General features: G+C 41.2%; 1 protein-coding gene and 1 long non-coding RNA gene across 6 annotated transcripts in view; both read right to left on the bottom strand.

Moving 5' to 3' along the window:
- crb2a (crumbs cell polarity complex component 2a) overlaps positions 1-26,385 on the bottom strand; it is a 76,623-nt gene extending 50,238 nt beyond the window's left edge. For all 5 annotated transcript variants that reach the window (XR_009924754.1, XR_009924755.1, XR_009924756.1 and 2 more), the window contains exons 1-3: positions 26,267-26,385; positions 8,846-9,538; positions 6,249-6,444 (exon numbers count right to left, since the gene is read on the bottom strand). Coding sequence is in view for 2 of the 5 variants with exons in the window: in XM_062413393.1 (XP_062269377.1) it covers positions 6,249-6,444; positions 8,846-9,538; positions 26,267-26,324 (947 nt within the window). In the remaining 3 variants the exon portion in view is untranslated. The remainder of the gene's footprint in view (positions 1-6,248; positions 6,445-8,845; positions 9,539-26,266) is intronic.
- On the bottom strand, positions 22,683-23,822 carry LOC133974622 (uncharacterized). The gene is made up of 3 exons (XR_009924665.1): positions 23,459-23,822; positions 23,202-23,383; positions 22,683-23,121 (listed from the first exon to the last, which is right to left on the bottom strand). It is a non-coding gene; the product is annotated as an uncharacterized LOC133974622 (long non-coding RNA).
- Positions 26,386-26,937: the final 552 nt, after the last annotated feature.

The following is a 26,937-nucleotide window of genomic DNA, read 5'->3' as shown; positions in this document are numbered from 1 at the left end:
CGGACCTTCTCCGTCATGGCCCATTTGAGCGCAAGGAATTCCAACTTCATGGAACTATAGTTTGACAAGTTGTGCTCGGTGGGCAAAGGCCTCTGCTTGCATAGGCCACAGGTTTCACGCCATTGTTAGTTTCCTGTGAGAGGACAGTCCCAAGACCACTGTAGCTGCTGCAATTTCTAAAATGAAAGGCAGCGAAAAGTCGGCATATACTAGCACTGGGGACAAGACCAACTTTGACTTCAAGGCCTCAAAGCTCGCCTCACACTGAGGTGTCCCCATAGCACCCAAAGTTTGGCATGGCCCCTTCTTGGGCGTGGTACCTGCTAGCTCGGCCATCAGCTTATGCAGAGGGCCAGCCAGCTTTAAAAAACCCTCTACAAAGCGTTGATAGTGGCTGGTGAAACCCAAAAAGGAGCGTAGTTCTGGTATGTGATGGCGGCCCTACCAATTAGCCACAGTCTCAATTTTCTTGGTGTCTAATGAGATCCCTGGATTGTGATGTCATGCCCCAAATAACAAACCTCCCGTCGAAAGAATGGACACTTTTTGAGATTTGCTCTTATGCCTTCCTTTTGGAGCCGACCAAGCACTTTTTCCAGCCTCTTCAGATGTTGTTAAACAGAGGAGGAGTAGACAATAATAGACAATAATATCATCAAGATAAAGTAACAAGGAATGACCTCTGTCTGCTGCATCCTACTGCTCAACCTCTCACCTGAATCTGAAAACTTTCCGCCATGTTGCGCATGGATGCGCTCTCACGGCAGTATGTGTCTGGCTCCCATTTACTTGCTCATGTCTGGCATGGCACTTCAGTCACCCTAGGCTTTCAGCAAGGGCCACACCCAGATCTGATTTGTCTGCAACTCAGTCCCCTGTCTCAGCTCTTCCATCCTACTCTGCATCTGATCTCCATTCCTTGCAGGAGGATGATCCCTTTCTCAAAGATATGTGTGTGTTTTGGCGAAGGAAAGCACCACCCACCTCAGCTGAAAGGCAACAATTGTCGAAGCCAGTCATGGCAATTTTGCGTCATGGGACCACTGTCAGGATTTCAATATTTTAGCTATAGTCTGTCTAACTGAACTATTAACAATAAAGATAGAAGCATTTCCAATTATAGCTGTACTCTTAACAATAAAGATAGAAGCAGAGTGGGGATCAGATATAAGGCCTTCACACAAATGATTTAAAGGGGACATATTATGAAAAACTACCAAAATTTGCGGGTACGTCAGGTCTGGGGAAATTTTAATTTGTTCAGGAACATGCATCCAAAAATGGCTCGATAGAGTCCCCCTACACATTTTTAACTGCGTGTAGATTTATTATAACTATTATAAAAATTTCAATCAGTATCAAAATTCTTTCACACGTTCACAGTTCTGCCCTGATAAATATTGACCCATCATCACAGCGCCACTAATGGCAACAGTAAGTGAGATGTTTTACACTTTGACGCACTGCTCCTGGCTGGTTTACAATATATAGCTCAAGTTAGCTCAGACAAGTAATAAGACCATGGTCAGTACTGTGACATTTCCTCAAACTGTGGTGCGGCGAAAGTTGATCTTTCGCCCAAGGAAAGAAAGTCATTAAAACTCCAGTTGCATTGTTCAATCAGCACCAAAATACTGTGACATGATCAGAGGCCCAGCCTGAACAGCTCCATGAGTCAATATTAACTCATGGTCATAACACCACCTACTGATTTGGCATGAAACAGGATTTTTCTTTTAATTGATCAGGCAGCGTCATCTTTATAGAAAAGATGGCGCTGCGACCGGCTGCCTCAGTGTGTTGGTGCGCACTTCTGTGATTGTTTTTAGTATTTAATTCTGTTAATTGCGACCCAACTCGGATTACTTTCATGATGGACGAGCTTCTTAACATCAGGGACACAACACCATCTGACTTATGTCCCAACTTTCTCGCCTCTTCCGTGGATTTAGTGGATTTACTGATTAAATGGGCGGTGTTCCTCGGACACGCAGCGAGACTGAAGCGGAGACGGAGAGGTAAGCGTTCCGGGGCTCTGGTGCGCTTCAGGGAGAGAGGATTACGCTCACCTCTCCCGAGCATTCTCCTCTCCAATGATCGCTCGCAGTGTAATAAGATGGACGAACTGCGCCTTCTCATCTGGACAAATAGAGACTTTTCCCTTTCTTCTGTCTTGTGTTTTGTGAATCGTGGCTGACCGAAGCCACACCGGACTCCGCTGCACAGCTGACCGGCTTTCAGCTGTTACGCGCGGACCGCGACCCGATCCTCTCACGCAAGGCAAAGGGCGGAGGAATTTGTTTTTATATAAACCATTGCTGGTGCAGCGACGTGAAAGTAATTATACAGTCCTGTTCTCCGGACCTGGAAACTTTTTTCATCACCTGCAGACCGTTCTACTCTCCCCGTGAATTCACCTCTTTCATCCTGGCCGGAGTTTACATCCCCCCGCAAGCTGACGTGCGCAAGGCTCAACGACAACTCGCTAAGCAGATACTGGGAGTGGAGAGAAGGAGAGAGAACACGTATTCCCCCGTTATTGTTCTTGAGGACTTTAATAAGGGGAACTTATCTAAGGAGCTCCCAAAATACAAACAGTTAATAAAATGCCCGACCAGGGGGGATAACACCCTGGATCACTGTTACAGCACCATCAGCAAGGCTTATCATGCAGTTTCCCGCGCTGCCCTGGGTCTATCCGACCACGCTCTCATTCACCTGATCCCGGCTTACGAACAGAAACTTAAACTTTCTAAACCTGCTGTGCTGAGATCCAAGAACTGGCGCAACAGAGAAGCTGTGGAGGAGCTGCGTGACTGCCTTGATAACACTGACTGGGAAATTTTTAGAACTGCTTCTAACAGCCTGGACGAATATACAGATGCTGTGACGTCCTACATCAGCTTCTGTGAAGACAGATGTATTCGGACACGCACCAGGGTGTGTTATAACAACGACAAGCCCTGGTTCACAGCAAAGCACAAACAGCTTCGTTCTGAGAAGGAAGTGGCCTTCAAGAGTGGGGACATGGATAGGTTCCGACTGATTAAATACTCGTTTGGCAAGGAGATTAAGGAGGTGCAAACGACAGTATTCAAAGAAACTGGAACAACAGTTTGCAGCCAACGACTCCTCGTCTGTCTGGAATGGCCTTCGTGTGATCACCGCTTGCAAAATCAAATCAAATCCCCCCACTCTGTGGGAGACCTGAGACTTGCAAACGAACTGAATGACTTCTACTGTAGATTCGATAGACACTCTCAAACCCCCCCGCATTTATCACACCTCTTCTCCCCAGCCTGGACAAAGACAATAGCCCCCCCCCACAAAATGGCCCCAGACTGCCCCATCCCCTCCATCCCCCCCATCACACATCCATCCCCCCCATCACACCTCTCTCAATTCATGAGAGAGATGTAAATAAGCTCCTGAAGAGACTGAACCCCCGTAAGGCAGCTGGACCAGACGCTGTCCCCTCAACACTAAGGCGTTGTGCGGATCAGCTGTCTCCAGTGTTCACAGACATCTTCAACACCTCCCTGGCTGAATGTGTTGTACCCGCCTGCCTTAAAACATCCACCATCATACCCGTTCCCAAGAAGCAGAGAATCACAGGCCTTACTGACTACAGACCAGTCGCCCTGACCTCCGTAGTGATGAAGACCTTTGAGCGCCTCGTGCTGAACCACCTCAAGACCATAACCAACCAACTCCTCGACCCGCTGCAGTTTGCCTACAGAGCCAACCGGTCCGTAGACGACGCAGTTAACATGGGGACTCCACTTCATCCTCCAGCACCTCGACTCCCCTGGCACCTACGCCAGGATCCTGGTTGTGGACTTCAGCTCCGCATTCAACACCATCTCCCCAGCTCTTCTCCAGGACAAGCTGACACAGCTGAGCGTGCCTGAGCCCACCTGCAGGTGGATCACTAACTTCCTGACCGACAGGAAGCAGCGGGTGAGGCTGGGGAAGCTTGTCTCTGACACCCGGACCATCAGCACTGGAGCCCCACAGGGTTGTGTGCTCTCTCCTCTCCCCCTCTCCCACTACACCAACAACTGCACCTCCAGCCATCCCTCTGTCAAACTCCTGAAGTTTGCTGACGACACCACCCTTATTGGAGAAGAAATTCAACATCCCGCGGTAAGTAATGGTTGAGTTCTACACAGCCATCATTGAGTCCATCCTCACCTCATCAATCACCGTCTGGTTTGCTGCCTCCACTGCCCAGGACAAGGGCAGACTGCAGCGGATCATTCGGTCTGCCAAGACGGTCATCGGCTGTGACCTGCCTGCTCACCTAGACCTGTTTCACTCCAGGAACAGTAGGAGAGCATGCAAGATCATTGCTGATCCTTCCCATCCCGGTCACCACCTATTCCAGAGACTCCCGTCCGGAAAAAGGTTCCGGGCCATCAGGACTAAAACCTTGAGCCATCTGAACAGTTTTTTCCCCATGCAGTGTTAATTTCGTTGACGAAAACGATGACGAAATATATTCGTTAACGACCCTTTTTCCATTCCGAAGACGAGACGAAGACGTAACGAAAACGGATCTTTATAAATAAAAACTATGACTAAATCTTTTTTTAACTTTCGTTGATGAGACGAGACGAAAATGTTGGTGGTTGACTAAGTCACAATAATTTTTTTAACATCATCGTATCAGGCCGTCATGAAGTATCAGGAGCAGGCGAGTGAGTCTGTGTGTCTGTGTGTCTGTGCGCTCCCAGATAGCACACCGGTCCCGAGGCTCCGCCCCCCCCCCGCCCCGCTCACTCGCTCAGAGACACAAGATCAGAGCTAGTACACGTGAAGAAGCCTTTCAGTGACCAACTGCTTCTTAACTATGGAAACAGTGATCTCAGCTGATCAGAGATCAGCGCCTCAGCTTCTTGATCAGAGCAGAAGCTGCAGTTGGTTTCTACCGAGCTGCAGTTTCTGTGTTCGCCTCCAGTCTGACCTGCTCTCACTTTTTGCTTTCACATTTAAAACTAAATATATATTTTTAAGCTATTAGGCTGCAGCTATATGTTTTTATAGAAAATTAGTTTAATTTGGCTATTAAATGTGACTAAAACTAGACTAAAATGGAATTTGTTTTCGTCGACAAACTATTCTAAGATGTCATTTGTTTTAGTCGACTAAAACTAGACAAAAACTAAGAAGGATAAAAATGAATAAATGTGACTAAAACTAATTTGCATTTTCGTCAAAAGACTAAGACTAAGACTAAATCAAAAATAGCTGCCAAAATTAACACTGTCCCCATGGCAGTGGGGCTCACAAACAAGCCCCCTGCATCACACTGACTCTGCGTCACACTGACTCTACCCCCCCTGCACATCATTTATAATTGATATATTATTGGCACTATCACCAATCTCTGCACCGCACGTGCGCATAACTCTGTTACTGTATATATTTTGTTCTAAATGTTGTTTTTATATCTTATGTTGAGTGCACCAACGAACGACACCAAAGCAATTTCCTGTATGCAAACATACTTGGCAAATAAAATTAAGCATATTGCGATTCGTGAAAGTGAGCAATACAACTATATTTTAACTGATTGAATGATTATACATAACAATCAGAAATAATTATATAATCTGTGACCACAATATAGGTTACATTCTATTGGTTATCAATCCCTTCATGATGCCTTTATTGGGGGTAGGTTATCAATTACCTTAACTTCTTTTGAATATGGGCTACTGAAATACATTCTTTATTGATTTCTCCACTTGTGCTGTTGCTGTCTTTAATGTGTGTCCGCAATACTTAATGTCTTTTTTTTACACTTCTCCATGTCTTTCTCGGTCTGTGCATATATATTCTCCCATGTCTCCCTCTTAACTGTATCCCTTAAACACACTCATCAAGTGTGTTTCTAGATTTATGTTAATATTTGATATATGCAGGGAGCTCTCCTAGTAGCCATCTTTCTCGGTGTTCCCACAAGACTCTTTTCTTTAACAGTGTAAGGGGCACACTTGATATCAGTGAGAGACTTAAAAAAAAAAAATCCAGGACAATGACAACATATTCCTTGTATTTTAGGTGCCCCTCCATCTGGTAGCACCCTGTGTGAATCCCAGTCGGTAAAAGGTTTGAATCACTAAGCTATATAGGCGTACACAAACTGAAATTTACAAGCATCTATCTAATCACAATTTTCCAAATCGCAGTGTTTAGTGTTTTAGCTCCTTCAGACAGTAAATTCAGCTGGAGGATTGACCTACTTGTTCACCATGTCATGACAGACAGCTCCATTCTGACAGGGGTCACTGGCACACTCCTCCACATCAACCTCACAGTCGATGCCATCAAACCCAGGCAGACATTCACATGAGTACATTCCGATCAGGTCATGGCAGGTGGCTCCATTGCGGCAGGCACTGGACTCACACTCGTCTATTTCAATGTCACAGTTAACTCCTGTTGGAAGGAAAGTCAAGATGAGAAGAAAGCACTGAGACAAATTGATGATGATGTTGATGAAAAGAAATTAATATCTTACCACTAATAAATCAATAAAAATAATAAAACTTACCTTATTGAACTTCCAATATGAAAAAGTTATACAAATCTATGATATAAATTCTCAAAACTAAGTGATTTTGAATGTGAGGGCAATGTAGTATTGCTTTTCCAAATCGTAATGTTTAGTGTTTTAGAAAGAATGCAGTGTAAAAATTGTCAAATATTTGTTTATCACTTTATCTTAGCTGCAGTTAAGATGTCTGATTAATAAACATCTTACTGTGCACGTCAAGTACTCCTCATGCTCAGTTTAACAGCAACAAACCAAACATTTTGAAATAACTGATGATAAGGCGGTGGGGAGGTGTGGCCTAGTGGTTAGAGTGGTGGTTCTCGAACAAGAAGGTTGCCGGTCCAAACCCCACTCTCTCCCATCTGCATGCCGAAGTGTCCTTGGCAAGATACTGAACCCCTAAATGGCCCCTCATGAATGTTGTGTGTGTGTGTGTGTGTGTGTGTGTGTGTGTGTGTGTGTGTGTGTGTGTGTGTGTGTGTGTGTGTGTGTGTGTGTGTGTGTGTGTGTGTGTGTGTGTGTGTAGCGGGCTGACCGGTCTCGGTGCACCGACCCCGCCTACTCGCTCAGAAGAGGGGGCAAAATGTCTCTTCTGATAGTAAAGGTTTCCTCCCCCTGCTCACTATGGACAATACATGGCCTCACAAACAGGGTCTTGCGTGTTAGCTCTGTTTATTCAGTTTAACAGGAGAAGACGGCATGTCTCCAGATCGGACCATCTTCAGAGCTCAGATCTCAGTGTGGCTCTCTCCGAGCGAGTGGGCGGGGTCGGAGCCCCGGTGCGCTGGCCACACGCACACACACACAAACATACACACACCCACGCCCGCTCCTGGTATTTCATGAGGGCCTGATCCGATGATGATTTAAAAAATGAACGTGACGTTCAATCACGTTCATCGTTACGTTCACGTAAATAATATGAAAACTGATTCGTTAAGTTCAGTGTTCGCGAAACATATGCACAACACTGTACAGTACAACCACTGAAGAGGGGCTGAAGAGCCGCGTTCGGCTCCAGAGCCGCGGGATGACAACCCATGTGCGGAACCGAAATTGTATGGTGTATTGGCGATTTTAGTGTCTCCTGTGGCAGCGGTGTCCATCCCTTTTAGCTGTCCTCTGGAAACACTTCCGTTGTGTTGTCGCCTCTATTTGCTGCGCTTGTGTCTATTTGCAGCGCGTGTGTGTATTTGCAGCGCGTTTCTGTAATGTGTTGTGTTGTGTTGTGAAATTGATGAATATGTTTTTTTACTTTGCTTGTGTTTTGTCAACTTGCATGTGTTTTGTCAACTTGCATGTGTTTTCTTAAGTTGCTGTTCGTTGAGCTCTCAGGGCCACCGTACTCGATGCTTCTGAGTGAGAATACTGAGAATACTCCTTACCTGTCTTTGAATTGCATTGATATCTTATGAGCCAAAAGTAAATGCTCTCGTTCAGAACAAAAAATGTCACTTTTCTCCCACTTAATAATATAAAATCAGCATTGTAACTATATACTAACATAATGTGTGATGTCTATGAAAGGCTGTCACATGTGGTGATTTAAAACAAACTTTCTGTTCCTTCAATGTGCAGTATGAGACATATGCATGTGTGTTAATTACTGTTAGCAATAGTTATGGGTTTGTGGACTAATAGCTTTGATAGCATTGATAGTTCTTTTTTATTCTGTTAAAAGCACTATGTGATGTGACTGGGTAATATTTGAGCAAAAATCCTATTGCTGCTACCGCAAATTCTGTTAATTTACAGCTCTTTTGTTTTATGCAATTTTAAATGTGCCGGTGTCAGATGCGACCAAATTTAAAAGGGAAACAATTAATTAACATTGATTTATTTATATTACATTCATTTGTGTTGACCTGCTGCTTATTCGGCCACCGGAAACGTGGCCCGGCTAAATATTAGGATTTGAAATCTGGCCCAATGAATTGATAATTTAGTAGCCTTGACATATGGTTTAAGCATGTGTGTAAGTCAAAGTTAAAAAACACTTTTGTACCTTTATTACACTTTTGTACCCCTTCTAATTTGTGTGGTATTGACAATTAAGATCTTTTCCAGAACTGGGATGGTCCCTATCTGTAAGAAAGGCAAGTTAGATTGACCATGTGTGTATGTATGCATATATATTTATGCATATACATATGCATACATATAAGAATGCATATACATAATAATTGTCCTGCCAAAGTTTCATAATGAAACAATAGGTTTTACACATCAAAGATCATGCATATGTTGTGTCTTATGTTGTGCATGGTGGCGTGTAAGATGTACCTGCAAAGCCGGCCAGACAATCACACTTATAGTGGTCCTTCTCATTGATACAGGTGGCATTGTTCTCACAGGGTCGTGAAGCACACTCGTTGATGTCTATTTCACACTTGTAGCCCTGAAAACCAGGCACGCAGAAGCAGTGGAACTCTGCCACCCCGTCTATACAAATGGCTCCATTCTGACAAGGCTCTGATAGACACTCATTCACATTGTCCTCGCAAGTCTTCCCCTTGAACCCTGGTGAACAATGGCATTCGAAGCCTGCTGCTTGATATACACAAGTCCCATTGTTCCTGCAGGGTTCATCGATGCAGTCAGTTACTCTAGTTTTGCAGACCTGTCCTCCTAACCCAGCAGGACATCTGCAGAAGTAACCATTCACCTGGTCTATACACATTGAACGGGGTTTAGAGCAGGGGTTGCTCTGACACTCGTCCACCTCCTCTGTGCAGTTATCACCCGTAAGTCCTTCTGGGCAGATACAATGGTACTCTCTGGTCCCAGGGGTGCTGGAACAGACTTCACATGGTGCGAAGGAGCAGGCATCATAGAATTCATCACAGTTTTTGCCCATGTATTGGACCCCTTCTTTGGCACAGATACAGGCGTAGTCATCCATGGTGTCCACACAGGTAGCTCCATTCTGGCAGGGTGCAGACAAACATTTGTCTAACGTGGCTGTGCAGAGTATTCCTGAAACAGAAAGTAAATGTATTGCGATGGTCAATTATTTAATTTTAAGAACATTTTCTAAAAAGATTAATAATTATAATAGCATTTAGAAAATATATGGACCACAGCATAATTTTGATGAAGGATAGATCACTTTATTTTAAGAAGACACAAATTCAAAATTTAGGAACAACTGGTCTCGGAAAGTAGGAAGCTACCCAAAAACAATGATAACTATTGTGAGAATTGCATAAATGCCCCATTGTCGTTTTTCTTAATATTAAAAGTATCATGTTAAAAATCATGTCAAACTGAAATATGTCGTACTATTTGAGATCAATATTTTGGTGTGGTATGCATTTTCTATTGTCAGTGGATCAATTTAGATTTATAGGATACAGAAACAGTAAGCTGTCAATTAAGGATCTGCAGGTAACAGGTTCTTACGGATTTTTTAAAGACAACTGGACAAAAATCTTGTCCCAATGTTACCAGCCTTGCTACATTTACCAAGAATTAAAGCTATCATAACTTTTAAATAACTCTTGTCATTACCAGTGTCTGGACTCTATTTAGATATGCCTTGATAGGATAGTCCATCCAAATTCATTCATTTTCTACTCAACCCTATGCTGATGGAGTGGTAGGTAAAGTGTTTGAGTCTATAAAACACTTATGGAGTCTCAGGGGTAAACTTAGAATCCAAAACAATTTAAGTCAATGGTTAGTCCTTTTTTAGCTGAATATAACTACCTAATTTCCTGTCGAATATGAAAGTCGGGGCTTGCAAACACTTGGATGACACCACATGAGAAGTATGGAGGCATGCTCTATTTCTTCTGTTCTTTAATTTTGTCTGAAACGTCACAAACCCCATCGGCATAGGGGTGAGTAGATAATGATTGAATTTGTATTTCTGGGTGAACTATCCCTTTAACATACAGACAAGTTTGGTGTACCTAACTGTTGATATTTGTATATTCATATATATATTACAGAGAACTTTATTAAGAACACTTGTGCACCTTCTCATGCGTGTGCTTATTATTCTCGGGGGTAGCAGGGAAATGATAAAGTCCTGCAGATAAGGGTTATGAGCTTTGTCAGTTAATGTTCACATCAAACATCAGAATGCATACAAATTGCAGTGACGCAAAGCAAGGCAAGCAGTGTTAGAACTGGGGCTGTACTACAAAGCAAGTTCAACACACCTTATATCACTTCACTGAGCCTAACATTGGCCCTCCTGATAACCTATTCAAGGAAGCTGCTTGTCAACTGGTTCAGTTAACTCTGTCTGAGTCATAAATAAGGTTCAATTATGACATGAAAGCAAACTGTGATATAGCATGAACATCCTTATAGGTTTAAAGAGGTTAGAGCGGTTTGTTGGTGGTTTGAGTCTATGCTCAGTGGGCATAACTCTGAAATCCAAAATGCCACTGACATCTGTTCTTTTAGTGCATGGAAGTGATAGAAAGAGTAAGGATTCATGTGAAGAACGATTGATAAGTAACCTTCAGGTCACTTGCTCTTGTTTAACTACAAAGTTAAATGTATTTAACCATATATGTACTTCACCAATAATTATTATTATAATGATAATAATAAAAAATAAGTTAGATTATCAACTCTTAGTAAAGGCAATTAGTGACATAGCAGCCATCAACAAACATCACTTATTTTTTAAGTGATTACACTGTGAGCCAGTACTTGTACCAAAGTAGTATTAACTTCTATTTTGTGATTCGACATAAAAAAAAAACTAAAAAAACTGCTGCTGGTCTCTCTGTCCATCCAACTGTCAGCAGCAAACATCAACAACGACAGGCCATATTGTTGTGACATTTGTTCTGGATTGGGAAATGTTGCTGTGCTGCGTTTAGGCTTCTGAATGTCTGACATGCAAATAATTTGTCTGTGGGCATGTACTATGAAGTGAGTTCAATATACCAAGGAGAGATTTCAGTTATCTGGCTGAAATCAACGTAACAAAGTAGTCAGGCTACATGCACATGAAAGGGGTGGTGTTTACTGCGTATGACCATTCACCGACATGGACAAGTGAACTGGCAGAAGAACTGTATATTTCACATGAGAAGCAAACTATTTTATGAGAAAAATACAAAGATTACAAACAGCTGCTAAATGCAGTAAAGACAACTGGTTAAAAATCTCTAATTTTGTGAATGTTTAGGTTACGGAACCCCCTCGAGACATTTGGGAAAGAATATAATCCGTGACCACAAAATAAAAATGCATGGGAATGGAATAAATATCTGTGGGACATGAGGTATGTATCTATTCTTTACTAACGGTACCTGGCGAAATGAAATGAAGAATCCTCTTGAATGAGACACTTTTCACTTAATCACATTAGCCCTTATAATGAGCTTTAGTTTGACTGTTTGAGTGTTTGCACTGACTCTCAGGACACACTGTGCGGCAAACATTTGCAATTACTAATTAAAAAAATCATATGGACCCATTTTCGTGCACTGTAGCGCGAGGAACATGACTGTGCACATTTAGAATAATTGTGGCTGGATGTGCCTGGCGCCTCTGGAAACAGGGAGATATTTTGATGTACTGGGTGTGTTGGCAGCGGGGTTGGACTTAACTGACCAGACATTGTGAGGTTATCCCACCGCTAACACACCCAGTACATAGATTTCAGTAACTTCCACATAGGAAACGTAGAGCAATGCAGACACTCCGTGGTGAGCACAATGCTCCTAGGTGTCATGTGTTTGGCTCCAGCAGTTGTCAAAGGTTTGTCATTCCTTCAGTTTATCAGTCCTTCAAGACAATCTATATGTTTCATAGGGATACACATAGCGCCTATAAAAAAGAAACATGTAAAACAAAGTAAATTAGCTCCGTGGTATAATTCCAAGACACATGAGTTAAAACAAGTTTCAAGAAAACTAGAGGAAGTGGAGCTCTAGCAACTTTTGAAATTCTCCTCGACTGGAAGAGTAGTGTTAAAACATATAAAAAGGCCCTCCACAAAGCAAGAGCTGGCTACTCTTCTTAACCAATAGAAGAGAACAAAAACAAGCCCAGGTTTCTCTTCAGCACTTTAGACAGGAAGACAGAGAGTCACACCTCCACCAAACCCAGTATTCCTTGATCCCTAAATATAAATATTTTTATGACCTTTTTTAATGATAAAATTTGAACTATTAGAAATAAGATCAACCATCTCCTGCCCTTAATTGGCACTAATACCCTAACAAGAACAGAAATCTTGGTTTTTAGCCAATTACGGACCAATATCTAATCTCCCCTTCCTTATCTCCAGGAAAATAATATATATGAAGACTTTCAGTCTGGGTTTAGAGCTAATCATAGCACAGAGACAGCCTTGGAAAAAGTCACTAATGACCTTCTAATAGCTTCAGATTAGGGATTTGTGTCACATTTTCTTACAGAGACTAGAACAGTTTATTAGCGTTAAAGGAACCAGCCTAAACTGGTTTAAATCTTATTTTTCTGATCGCTTCCAATTCTTTTAAATTAATGATGAGTCATCTGTGCACACCAAAGTTAACCATGGTGTTCCACAAGGCTCTGTGCTTGGACCAATTTTATCCTCATTATATATGCTTCCACTAGAAAACATTATCAGGACACACTCTGTAAATTTACACTGTTATGCGGATGACACCCAGTTATAAAACCTGAACAAAGTAATCAATTAACTAAACTTCAAGCATGTCTCAAGGACATAAGAAACCTTGATGACCCGCAATTTTCTCTTATTAAACTCAGATAAACCAGAGGTTATAATACTTGGCCCTAAACACTTTAGAGATACATACAGTGCCTTCCATAAGTATTCACCCCCTTTGGACTTTTCTACATTTTGTCATGGTATAACCACAGATTAAAATTTATTTCATCGTGAGTTTATGTAATGGACCAACACAAAATAGTGCATCATTTGGAAGGGGGGGGAAATATTACATGGATTTCACAATTATTTACAAATAAAAATCTGAAAAGTTTTGAGTGCATATGTATTCACCCCCTTTACTGTGAAACCCCTAACAAAGATCTGGTGCGACCAATTGCATTCACAAGTCACATTTGCAAGTCACATAATTAGTAAATAGGGTCCACCTGTCTGCAATTTAATCTCAGTATAAATACACCTGTTCTGTGACGGACTCAGAGTTTGTTGGAGATCATTACTGAACAAACAGCATCATGAAGACCAAGGAGCTCACCAAACAGGTCAGGGATAAAGTTGTGGAGAAATATGAAGCAGGGTTAGGTTATAAAAAAATATCCAGAGGTTTGAACATCTCTCTGAGCACCATAAAATCCATCATAAGAAAATGGAAAGAATATGGCACAACCGCAAACCTACCAAGAGGAGGCCGTCCACCCAAACTGAAGAGTCGGACAAGGAGAAAATGAATTAGAGAAGCAACCAGGAGGCCCATGGTTACTCTGGAGGAATTGCAGAAATCCACAGCTGAGGTGGGAGAATCTGTCCACAGGACAACTATTAGTCGTCTACTCCACAAATCTGGTCTTTATCGAAGAGTGGCAAGAAGAAAGCCATTGTTGAAAGGGATCCATAAAAAATCCCGTTTGGAGTTTGCCAGAAGCCATGTGGGAGACACTTTTTGGCCTCAATGCAAAACGCTATGTGTGGCGAAAACCCAACACTGCCCATCACCCTGAGCACACCATCCCAACAGTGAAACATGGTGGTGGTAGCATCATGCTGTGGGGATGCTTCTCTTCAGCAGGTACAGGGAAACTGGTCAGAATAGAGGGAAAGATGGATGGAGCCAAATACAGGGAAATCCTTGAAGAAAATCTGATGCAGTCTGCAAAAAATGAGATGAATTGTAATTTGTGAATATGGGCTATACAAATAAAATTTGATTTGATTTGAAAAGACTTGAGACTGGGGCGGAGGTTCATCTTCCAGCAGGACAATGACCCTAAACATACAGCCAGAGCTACAAAGGAATGGTTTTGATTAAAGAATGTTAATGTCTTAAAATGGCCCAGTCAAAGCCCAGACCTCAATCCAATAGAGAATCTATGGCAAGACTTGAAGATTGCGGTTCACAGACGGTCTCCATCCAATCTGACTGAGCTTCATCTTTTTTACCAAGAAGAATGGACAAACCTTTCCATCTCTAGATGTGCAAAGCTGGTAGAGACATACACCAAAAGACTTGCAGCTGTAATTGCAGCGAAAGGGGGTTCTACCAAGTATTGACAAAGGGGGGTGAATACTTATGCACCCAACAGATGTCAACTTTTTTGTTCTCATTATTGTTTGTGTCACAATAAAATGTATTTTGCACCTCCAAAGTACTATGCATGTTTTGTTGATCAAACGGGAAAAAGTTTATTTAAGTCTATTTGAAATCCAGTTATTAACAGTACATAATGGAAAAAGTCCAAGGGGGGTGAATACTTATGCAAGGCACTGTATATCTCTAAAGTGAAATAGCGATTTGTTGTGGTTCCTCTATGTCAGAAACTATATGATAGAGTGCGTCGAATGGGATTACCACCAGAATTGACGACACAGTCAGTCTACATGGCATTGCCCCCCCCCTGTTGCAATAATCTTTTGAACGTGAGTTGTCTGACTTAAATGGAGCGACGCCTGCTAGCTAGTCTAAGCAGCCACCTTAAGCTGCCCAGCTCCAATCATGGTACCTACATCAAGTGACATATCTCACTGTTCACAATTATCTATAATACACACCCACTTTATTAGGCAGTCTATTTAGTTAGTGAAAATTTTGCAATAAACGTTTGAACATGAGTTGTCTGAGCAGATTCTTCATTATCAGAAAGCTCATGTTTCTGAAGTGCAGTGATATACTATAAACAAAACACCTCACAAGTTAATATAATATGTCTGTGTCAACATATTTTTGGATATAAATATCAATCGATTTATTTAGCTGGCTTCAGTCATTTTTTTTTTTATTTTAATCATTCAGGATTTTCAATGGCCCCCCTCCCCTTTTGGGCACTGTGAGGCCACTTTTCCCCCAAACTACGATGCCGCTGACCACACCTTGCAGCTTTAACATTGACAATTTTAAGGTTAAGAGTTGACTCATTCTTTAATACTTTTTTGCACGGACTACTGAAATGGACTTTTTCAGGATTATCAAAAAAATATATTCACTGACTCCAGCCTGTACAAAATTCAGCAGCAAGGGTTTTGATGAAAATAGAAAAGGAGACCAAATTAATCCGGTTTTGGCATCTTTATACTGGCTCCCAGTAACACTGGTTGATAATTGACCTGATATACTAGCCCTATGAGACAAAATGTCCTTGGAAGATACAACTCTTTGGTGGAGTTGGGTGTCAGCTTTCACAAGATAAGAGTCAGACGTTTTATGGTGATTCAGAGAATAGATTACTGATCTGATACATGTTATAGATATGTATAGATACTGCACGAAACATCAAGTTTTTCTCTCTTGGTTGTGATGAAACAACAGATGTAATAAATACAGACCAAAAATACATTTTATGTTTGGTACTACTAAAGGCGAGGATTTTTTTAGCAAGTTGTTTTGACTGAAACTAGCTATGAGTAGCATCATCACTATCTGACAGCAGACACTGTGCTGAAGAGATGCAGTTCCAACCATCCCCTTTCAAGAGGAGAGTGTGATTCAAAGTTTATTTCAATAGTAATTTAATATACATTTCATATGTCTTAAAAGGTCTCAGACCTGCCAGTTAGGGCCAGCCCTACAACCATGGGCCAGCATTGCCCTTTTGGAGCAGGCAGTTGATGTCATTACCAATTGTGCATGAGGTGCATCCTCCCCTCAGTGTGAACTATAAACACTGACTTAGTTTGAACCCAACAGATTATGGTGGGCTGCAGGAGATTTTACGACACCTGTACACTATAAGAGAACCAGGTGGCTGCCTGGGATTTTGAGATTAGGTTCAAGTCCTCTTGATCTAAAAAGGGGACCGGGATAAACATTTAAATTAGGTGAGGAGGTGAGTCTTTGCTTACTTGATAACAAACATAAGTGCAGCAAGCAGGTGAAACAACAACTTTGAAATCATACGCTATTTGATTTAAATGATTTCAAATTATTTATTTGTCTTTGCCTTCTTGTGCAATCGGTCTGCATAATCTTCTAAGGCTGCTACTTAGTATCAACACTACAATCAACCGCATAGGTTCAGAATTTGCATGTGTATAACTGGACGTTCATATGCAATATTTTATTGTTATATTTCCATTAAAAACATCAGATTATCATGTTTTACTAATCCTGTCTATCAACATAATTAACCTAAATAAAATATAGAAATATTCCGACTTTGGAGAAGATGTGTGCATCCAAATTATGTGATAGGTAAGGCCAAGGTAAGATTGGCCTCTTTTATCAACCGTTCTTAAAAATCAATGTCTTCTTTAAAAAAAACACTTTTGTAGTTTTTATGAACATTCTATGATTTCTAATTATTTAATATTTGAGATTTGTTCTTATGTAACAACAGACCACGCATACGCTGGAGCACTCTTACAAACACTGGACTACTGACATGCCAGTTCAAAATAGTAAAGCAGTCTTTTTTTTATTCTACACTTGTATAATAGTCTATATCTTAAAAAGGACAGGTTTCAGTGCATATTTATATTTTAGAAAATGTTTGTTAATTTCTTTATTTGTCTCTGAGATTGATAACACATGGACATGTTGAAGAGGAGAACAATTGTTCATGAAAAAATAGTCATTACTAGTATGCTGTAGGGTTTACAAACTGATTCCTAGAGGGTAGATGACCCAGGAGATACAACTCTAGTTAATGTGAACTGAGTTTGTGTTACTCTCTAATCTGGGAAAACAAGAAACAATCATGTGTGTCAGGGAAAGGCATGCGCAGTGTAAAAAATCTGCCCAGTAAATGCCGGGTATCGACACTCATCTGCTCATCTAAAGGTAAACCGGCAGTGCTTGTTTGGGAAGTAAACTCCAACCAGGACTAGCCAGACTATAAATCTTGCAACAAAATAGGATTGGGGCAACTAAAGGTTATAGTATGTTAAAGGGTTAGTTCTACCTAAAAATGAAACTTCAATCATTAACTACTCACCACTATGAGGATGGAGGAGTTCGTAATTGAATGCACAACAATCTTTTGGAGTTTCAGGGATAAACAGCATTGCAACCAAATAAAGTAATAAAGGGTGGCCACTTCTTCAAACGTTAAAGAAAACACAGAAAAAAACAGTGCCTCCATACTGCTCTTGTGGTACTATTCAAGTGTCTGTAAGCCCCAACATTCAAATTAGTCTAATGTTTTTAGCCTAAATGTAGGCTATGATCCCGTGCATATGCAGCTCCAGAGGAGGATACAGCGGACATTTAGGCTAACAACATGGTGTGAATTATGCAGTTTCGAGTCGTATTGACTGCTCAAGTTACATTCAACTATATGTTTCTATATATAGAACTTGCTCTATGGAGAAAAATCAGGGCCAAATGATTTGTTAATTTGAAAAAAAATGAAATTTAGAAGTTACATTTGTATCGTACAATTCTGGAATGTTTTTGTTCAATAACACATTTTTCAGTCTCAGATTCAAATTTTAGGTTTCAGATCAATTTTTTTTTATATTTTCAAATCTTTTTCTCGGTTTTCATATCTTTTCTGTTCACGTTTCTGAACTCTGCTGTCTCCTCTTCACTGTCTGTTTCTCCCTGTTGGAGTGAGTGGGAACGTGTGGGGCCTATGCAAGTATAAACACTGCCAACAGACTAAGAGGACACTATCAGATCAAATACATGCAGGCATACCAAATAAATGTTAGGCACTTGTGCGATAAACAAATTTATTTTGTAGTTCTGAATTGCTTCGCTGGCCGTATCAGACAGTCTTCACTTTTTCTCATTCCACTTCTACTAATCATCCTATTTCCTGCTATTTTAGTAGGGCAGGTTTTATGGCCTCCCTGACCTGAAGAGTCTTTCCATGTTGTAATCCCTCTGGCCTCTTGAGGGCAATCCCCTTGCTAATCTCTTGGTGCCCAGATACCTGCACAGATTACAGATTCATGCTTCAATTTCTAGCATGTGTCTACCCTGTCATCTACTTTATTCCTTTAAGCATATTCTCCTGTCAACTTGAGTTCGACTTTTCAAACTCTAACCCTCTGGATTCCAAGGATTTAGATACCTCACACACATTATGCTAGGGGAAATTGGAGTTAATTTACAGTGCCTTCCAAGAGCAGTGATATCTCAAAGTGCCTCACCAAGGGGATACAATTATGCAAAGCAAAGCCTTGACAAGTTGGTCTACATATGTCCTCAGATCTTACACTCTGGACACATGTATTTCAGAAAAAAGATTGGAGAATATCTCTTCAAACATACAAGGGATATTCTCCATCTTGTCTTATGTTCTAAAATACATGGACTGTTGAGAGAAAAAACTCCCTCATTAACTGGAAGGAACCTCTAGCAGAGCAAGACTCAGTGTGGGTGGCCATCGGAGTCGACCAGGTGGATTGAGCAGAGAAAATTGGGGTAGAGAGGAGAGGTGGGTGGCAAAGAGGGAAGAGAAGAGAGAGAATGGTGGGGCTGTGGGAGAGAGGAGAGAGACCAGGAACAGTCTCCACAAATCTTAAGTCTTGTCCAAAGATTTTGGAGCCACAACTCTGCACATGGTCTGCACTATGGTCGCCCCTCACTCCTCTATGTGTTTGTGAATATGACAGAGAATGAGAATGAATGTGCACTGATTGGTATGTGTAAGTGTGTGTGGGATTGGTTTCACAAATTTGGACATAGGTTCCCTCGGGTTCCTGAAAACTGATCAACACTAATCGTTAGGGATGAGCCAGTACACCATTATCTGATCTGTATCTGTTCAACCAATTATATTATCTGTAACCATATCTGTACTCAGACGTTGGCAGGGCTTAAACCGGAAGTGGGCAGGACCTAATCGTTGGTATACTAAGCCTGACACGGATATGGGTTGATCAGCAGTTGTTATAATTATTGTTTATTAGAAAAAATATTTACAGAACAGCCTTAAAATTGAGATTCAGGTCAATGTTTTTGATCGACAACTATTCAGAACAATTTTTTTATAAACTTAAGTAAATAAACATTAATGAATCGAATGAATACAACACATGCAGTATTAAGAAGTTTAAAAGGCCCCATATTTTACATTTTTCTGGGATTTAATTGTAGGTTTGGTACCCTTAAGATGATATATCAGTGGTTTAAAGTCTTAAAAACTGCTTCAATGTAAATCGTTTTTTATTTATATAGCGCTTATTTAGTCTTGATGACCTAAAGCGCATTACATTCACACATTCACACACACATTCATACAGTGCATCTATTCGCAGCACTTTATTATTCTATGGGAGGGGTCATTCGGTGTTCAGCGTCTTGCCAAAGGACACATTGGCATGCAGATGGTTCAGACCGCCGACCTTCAGGTTGGAGGACAATAACTCTAACCCTCAGACACAGCCGCCCTATTTGTGTTTCAATGTCCTCTCTTCTGCCTCACTCTGGAGCTGCAGACATAACAGACTATTTCCGCGTGCCTCTTGAGCCCCTCCTCTGATTGGCTGACTGCAATTTGAGTGACACGCGACCAGGCCTATTACTGGTCTCATTCTGGCGCATTGACTCTCTTGTAAACACAGCTGAAAGTCAAGTTATGTTTGCAGCTATATTAGACCAGCCACATATTTACAGCCGGCTACAACAGGATGTTTCTGAATGGTAAATTAAACCGTACTCATGTTTGTTCAAGTTTTAGTAGGACAATGTAGGATTAACGTCCCGAGGTACAGTATGGAGTTTCACAATGGAGTTTCAATATAGAGTAACGTAGACTTTACTCTGCAGTGAGCAGACCGACACGGTATGTCAGAAAAAATAAAGTGTAACCTCTGGTCTCGAGCAGTTACGTTCTTGGGAAGAATGTGCACGGACATATTCTCTTCCTTGTGTGGCATTCGACGTTCGAGGGACCAATAAGATGAAGTTTTAGTTGAACTAGTGACAAGTTGCCAGCAACGCCACCCCAGGAATTTCACCTGGAGAGTTAGATGAACCTTAAAGTTAAAGCACACAAGTTCATTACTAATGAAAGCTTGAGACTGGGTCCAGCATACAATTTCAATTCCTTTTAATTAATATATATAATCTTTAAACATGACTTCGCAATAAAATATGTTCACTTCAACCCACAACTTAAACAAACTCAATAAATGCAAACAAAAGAAAACTAACAGAGAAATTAAATCAAAAGTAATGGAGATTTATGAAGACTTTCAATCGGGGTTTAGAGCCAATCACAGTACAGAGACAGCCTTGGCAAAAGTCACTAATGACCTTTTAATAGCCTCAGATCAGGGACTTGTGTCTGTCCTCGTTCTGTTAGATCTCAGTGCAGCATTCGACACAATTGACCATCAAATTTTATTACAAAGACTAAAACAGTTAATTAACATTAATGGAACCGCCCTTAACTGGTTTAAATCGTATTTTTCTGATCGCTCCCAATTTGTGCAAATTAATGATGAGTCATCTGTGCGCACCAAAGTTAATCATGGTGTTCCACAGGGCTCTGTGCTCGGCCCAATTTTATTCTCATTATATATGCTTCCACTAGGAAACATTATCAGGACACACTCGGTAAATTTCCACTGCTATGCGGATGACACCCAGTTATATTTGTCAATAAAACCTGAACAAAGTAATCAATTAACTAAACTTCGAACATGTCTCAAGGACATAAAAACCTGGATGACCCGCAATTTTCTCTTATCAAACTCAGACAAAACAGAGGTTATAATACTTGGCCCCAAACACCTTAGAGATGCATTATCTAATGATATAGCTGCGCTAGACGACATTGCCCTTGCTTCCAATGAAACAGTCAGGAACTTGGGAGTGATCTTCGATCCTGATTTATCCTTTAATAGTCACTTAAAACAAATTTCTAGGACCGCTTTTTTCCACTTGCGTAATATTTCAAAAATTAGACATGTCCTTTCACAAAAAGATGCAGAAAAACTAGTCCACGCCTTTGTTACATCGAGACTGGACTATTGTAATTCATTATTATCAGGCTCCAGCAGGAAGTCGTTAAAGACTCTACAGCTTGTCCAAAATGCTGCAGCACGTGTCCTGACGAGAACAAAGAGAAGAGAGCACATTTCTCCAATATTAGCATCGCTACACTGGCTTCCAGTTAAATCTAGAATAGAATTTAAAATTCTCCTCCTCACCTTCAAGGCCCTTAATAATATAGCGCCTTTATACCTTAAAGAGCTGTTAATACCTTATAAACCCACTAGAGCACTCCGCTCCCAGAATTCAAGCCTACTTGTCGTCCCTAAATTCTCTAAAAGTAGAGTAGGAGCCAGAGCTTTTAGCCATCAAGCCCCTCGGCTGTGGAATAATCTACCACTTTCAGTTCGGGAGGCAGTCACCATCTGTTCGTTTAAAAGTAGGCTCAAAACCTTCCTTTTTGATAAAGCTTATAGTTAGAGCTAATTAGTGCGCCAGAACGTTACTTGTTCTATTTTATGACACATGACACACAGAGCTTCTCTTTCCAGCTTCTCCTTCCTCTTCTCCATCCCTATCCCCCTTCCCCGGAATCCCTTTGCTTTATCACCCGCAGATCCAGGGCCTCTGTGGCCGCACCATGGATTACGGTTTGTGGATCGCGCACCGGGGGTCGCGGTGTTGGATCCAGTGTGGCGGATTCTGAGTCATGTGGGCTGATCGTGGTGCTGGTGGCGGACCCTGTGTCGCGTTGGCATTGGGCACGGGCGGTGGACCAGGACCGCAGTGGTGGCTTGTGATGGGTCCTCCTGGTTGGCGGCGGTGGACGGTGACTGAGGACTGAAGTGGTGTCTGGTCTGGATGGTGGATCGTGGTCTAGATGGTTGCTGAGCATGGACTGTGCTTCATCAATGCTGCTAGAGACTTTGATTATTGATGATGTTCTCCTGCACGTGGCATCTATTGCACTTCTGTCCGTCCTGGGAGAGGGATCCCTCACATGTGGCTCTCTCTGAGGTTTCTACATATTTTTACCCTGTTAAAAGGGTTTTTTGTAGTTTTTCCTTACTCTTGCTGAGGGTTAAGGACAGAGGATGTCACACCCTGTTAAAGCCCTATGAGATGAATTGTAATTTGTGAATATGGGCTATACAAATAAAATTTGATTGATTGATTGATTGATTGAGATTTATCCAAACTGATAAATCCAAATAAATAGGTAAAGCAATTAAGCCAAACCAAAATAACTAAGAAAACGAATTAAACCAAAAACATGCAAAGCAAACCACAAAACACAAATAATATCATCAATAAGATCAGTTAGAAGTCGGTTAACTGAATAGATTAAGATGAGACTGAGGATGAGGCAGCAGTCACCATACTCGGTGGCAGGTACAGCACAGTAGGAGATGCAGAGTAGGATGGATGTGTTGGCTATATAAGCCAGTGGGCAAAACAGCAGCCGGCCAACAGCAGCGTGAAGAGGGGGGGGAAACGTGCTGGCAGAAACCGCCCACACACACGTCAACCCTGCCATAGAAAAATACATTTGTTCTAGAAGCTGAACAACAACTGTGGTAACTTGAGTTAGCGTCATCTTATCCACATACCGTCAGGAGTTGAATGAACATCAAAGGGGAGGAAGGGGATCACTTGCGTCGAGCAGCACAATTACGTGCAACTCGATCGATCAGCTGATCGCTCCCCGCTGCAACCGGCAATGGAGGAAAACACTCGCATGCCCTACAATTGGGGCCGATACGGGAGAAGGAAGACCCGGCCAATGAACTGCCTGAGGGATGGAAGCCAATGTTGAGGACTTGTGCAAAGTTTAGAAGGTACACAGACGAAAACAACTACTACATACCAAACAACGGCGAGCTGCACGACCCAGCTGAAAAGGCGATCAGGTGAGGCGGCCAGGTGCGGTGATAACAGGAGGCGGGGCAGTCTGTAGCTCCGAGGCAAGAGGGCTCCCAGTCCACAATCACTCACCTTTATAGGCAGCGCAACCAACCGTGATAGGCCGGTACTGCAGCACTAATTAAAGGCCCATCCTGCTACATTCGCATCCCTCCATGCTGCAGTGTTTCTTCGGTATGATTTGTTGTGGTTAGCCTGTGGTAGCTGACAAGCTGCTAGCTCAGCAACAAGTCTGCTTGGTATCGCGTTCGGTGTGGAGTGCTGGTGATGGTGTTGGGGAGCGGGGGTTAGCTAAGTTTAAGGATCAGTCTAATTTAGATCTAGTTCAATTAGAAATCTCAATATTTACTATTGAAGATTATATAATGAAAAGTTAAGGTTATGGAGTTCTGGACAGTGTAGAGTTTGGCAAAATTCACTAATTCAACATCAATGAAAAAGAACATTTGTTAAAGAAAAAGGTTTATTATGAATATAATAAAGTATATAAACACAAATTACAAACAAACGTACCAACTAAACAAAATTGTGTATGTGAGTGTGGAGACTTCCGGGATTATGTCTCCTTTAAGCACAGTTTGTGCCACGCAACAGTGTAGAGTCATTTTGTGCCCTGGGTGCACTGCTCTCGCTGTAAAACCATGACCTTATGACACTTATAAGATGCAAAAAACAGTGTGTACAACGTAAGATAAAGATGCTTAAATATCATGGTAGTTTAAATCTTATCATACAATTGTAGAATAAAAATATTATTTTGAACAAGCATGTCAGTGGTCAAGGGTGCGTACAAGTACTCTTTGAGTGTGCAAAGATTATATTCTTACCTAACATCCAAAAAATATTGACAAAGGCTAGAATCGTCGTAAAAACAGCTTGAGGTGGTTTTAAGAAGAAATTTCCCCAAATCACCCATATCACAAATTAAACATGTCACCAAAGCCCTCCACCCAACACCCCTCCAAATCCCCCAAGCTCATAGACCATGATCCAGCTCATAACTGCTATTACATTTTATTTATGCAGCCCCTTTCATACATAAAATGCAGCTCAAAGTGAGATGCATTTTGAGAGATCTATAAAAATCCTTAAAGCAAAGACTTGGAAAAAAATGTTATATAATAAAATAAAATAGATTTAAGTCAAGATCCTAGAAAAAGGTCTTGAGTTGTTTCCTGTAGTGTTTGTTATAGTGTTGTGCTAAATAGGTATCATTTCTGGTAGTTGTTTTATTTTACTAGATAAATAGCTAGCAAGCACAGCTACCTACAGTATTTAGCATTTTACATTTTGCCCAAGTTAATCAACAATCACTCAGTTTAAATTAATGTCAACCTGTTGGAATTTGAAGCAAGCAGGATAAGCTTCCTGCTTAAAGCAACCAATGACATCCCTCACACACACCAAGACCTACAGCAGTGGCTGAATGAAGGTCCATCCTGCCCACTATGCTCAGCTCCAGCTACCCTCAGGCACATCCTCACTGGTTGTAAAATAAGTCTCTCCAAAGGTAGGTATACGTGGAGACACAACTAGGTACTCAAATGCCTTGCAGCAACAATAGAAACAAAGATAACTGCTACCAATGCCTTGCCCTCCAAAACATCACACGCAGCTAAAAAAACACATTTGTCCGAGATGGGGAACAGGGACAGAGAGGGCCTCCTCCAATGACCAGGAGTGACATCACATATTGTCACTCCCCCATGAAGACCAGACCCCAATCCAACACTCTGTGCATCGTTTATTTGTAGAATTGACAGTACCCTGGGAGGATAATGTTGATGAAGCAAATGAGAGGAAAAGTATTTAGACACTGCATTTGAGGTAGAGCATTGTAGCTGGAAAGCAATGATTTGCACTGTTGAATTGGGCCCCAAGAAGCTAGGGGCATGCGTCCAGGTCAGATCAACCTGAAGTGGGCCAGCCTTAATAGATGGTGTCTTTTGATTAAAAGGCTGTAACACCTGATGACCTTGAGGAACACAACTGAAGATATGTCCCTATCATTTGCTGGTGGCCGCTTACTCCTGCGAACATCTACTGGCAGATGGTAACTTAAATTGTACAGAATACCTTCAAACGTACAAGGGACCTTCACCACCATGTCCTATTTTCTAAAATACAACCTGGTTAGATAGTGCTAGACCTAAAGTAGTCAATGGTCTGTATTTGTATTGTGATTTTCTAGGCTCGATGACCATTCAAAGTGCTTTACAGTGCAGTTTTTTTGCCACATCTTTGAGCAGCATGCGGAGTGGATCGGACCAACAACCCTTCGCTAAGCCACAGCCGCCCTGGGTATATATATATACATATACATATTTATGCAAACCAATCATATAAGTAAATAAATTAAAATAATAATAAAATAATATAGTGAGAGAAATAACATATGAAGCACATTGCAAAAAGGGTACCATACACTACCAGTATGTCTGAGAGCACTGATGACGTTCTTGAGACATGCTCCTGTTAAATGTTTGAGATTAGAATTAACAGATTGGAAAAGCTCCTTATCCTAATCCATTAAATAAGTAAATAAAAAAATCATGGGCATGTAACCTGTACATGAGGATTATACTGTTACTTGAATCAACAAGCAATTGACCAGTTTACCATCAGGAATTATGATCTGACATATCCTTCAGTGCTTCATTCAGTTGAGATGATCATCCAAATTGAAACTTCAAACTACCCTGAGACACTATCATAAATAGCTGATCTGTTAATTTTAATTAATTATACTCACCCCATTTGAACATCATCATCGTAATCAGCACTGTCTTTAGATTCAGATTCAGCTCCATGGTAAAACCAGTGATCCTTAATAAGAAAGACTACAAAATGATTTGTTAATGTTGCCCTGTGGTTAGAGGCTGGCATGCTCCATACTGCCCATGCTTGGGCTCAAACAGACAGCCCTCCCTGCTCTTGACTTAGCCAGTGTAATCAGCCATGAGAGCAGAGAGTCATCAGAAAAACATGAGCTGGACTAACACCTGCTCATTCACCAACCCTTTTATAATGGAATATATATCAAAAATCTGGAAATTCGATTTTTCTTAGTGAAGGAGTAAAAGGAGTATTAAAATAAACAGAGTCCAAATTAAGATATTAACAGAAAAACACTGAAAAACAAACTAAAGAAAATTTTCTAGACTCTTTAATTATTTGAATTCGATTTTGAGATCAAAGACAATCATTTAGGTTTCAGTGTAAAAGGAGTGACACATCTAACAATTGAATGCCCCCCACACAATTCCTTGTGTCTTTTTGGCAAAACAACTAAATTTAAAAATCCATCTATCGAAGAAGCACACTTTTACCAAACTGCATAGCTTCATCTTCAAAGAAAAAGGGTTCTCTTTTTGTGTATTGGATCATGTATTTTAAATTATAATAAAACAAAATTAAAACAAA

Source organism: Platichthys flesus, chromosome 19 (genome assembly GCF_949316205.1).
Source record: "Platichthys flesus chromosome 19, fPlaFle2.1, whole genome shotgun sequence".
NCBI lineage: Eukaryota > Metazoa > Chordata > Actinopteri > Pleuronectiformes > Pleuronectidae > Platichthys > Platichthys flesus.
Note: the sequence above shows the minus strand (reverse complement) of the source record. Positions and strands in the feature narration are given on the sequence as shown.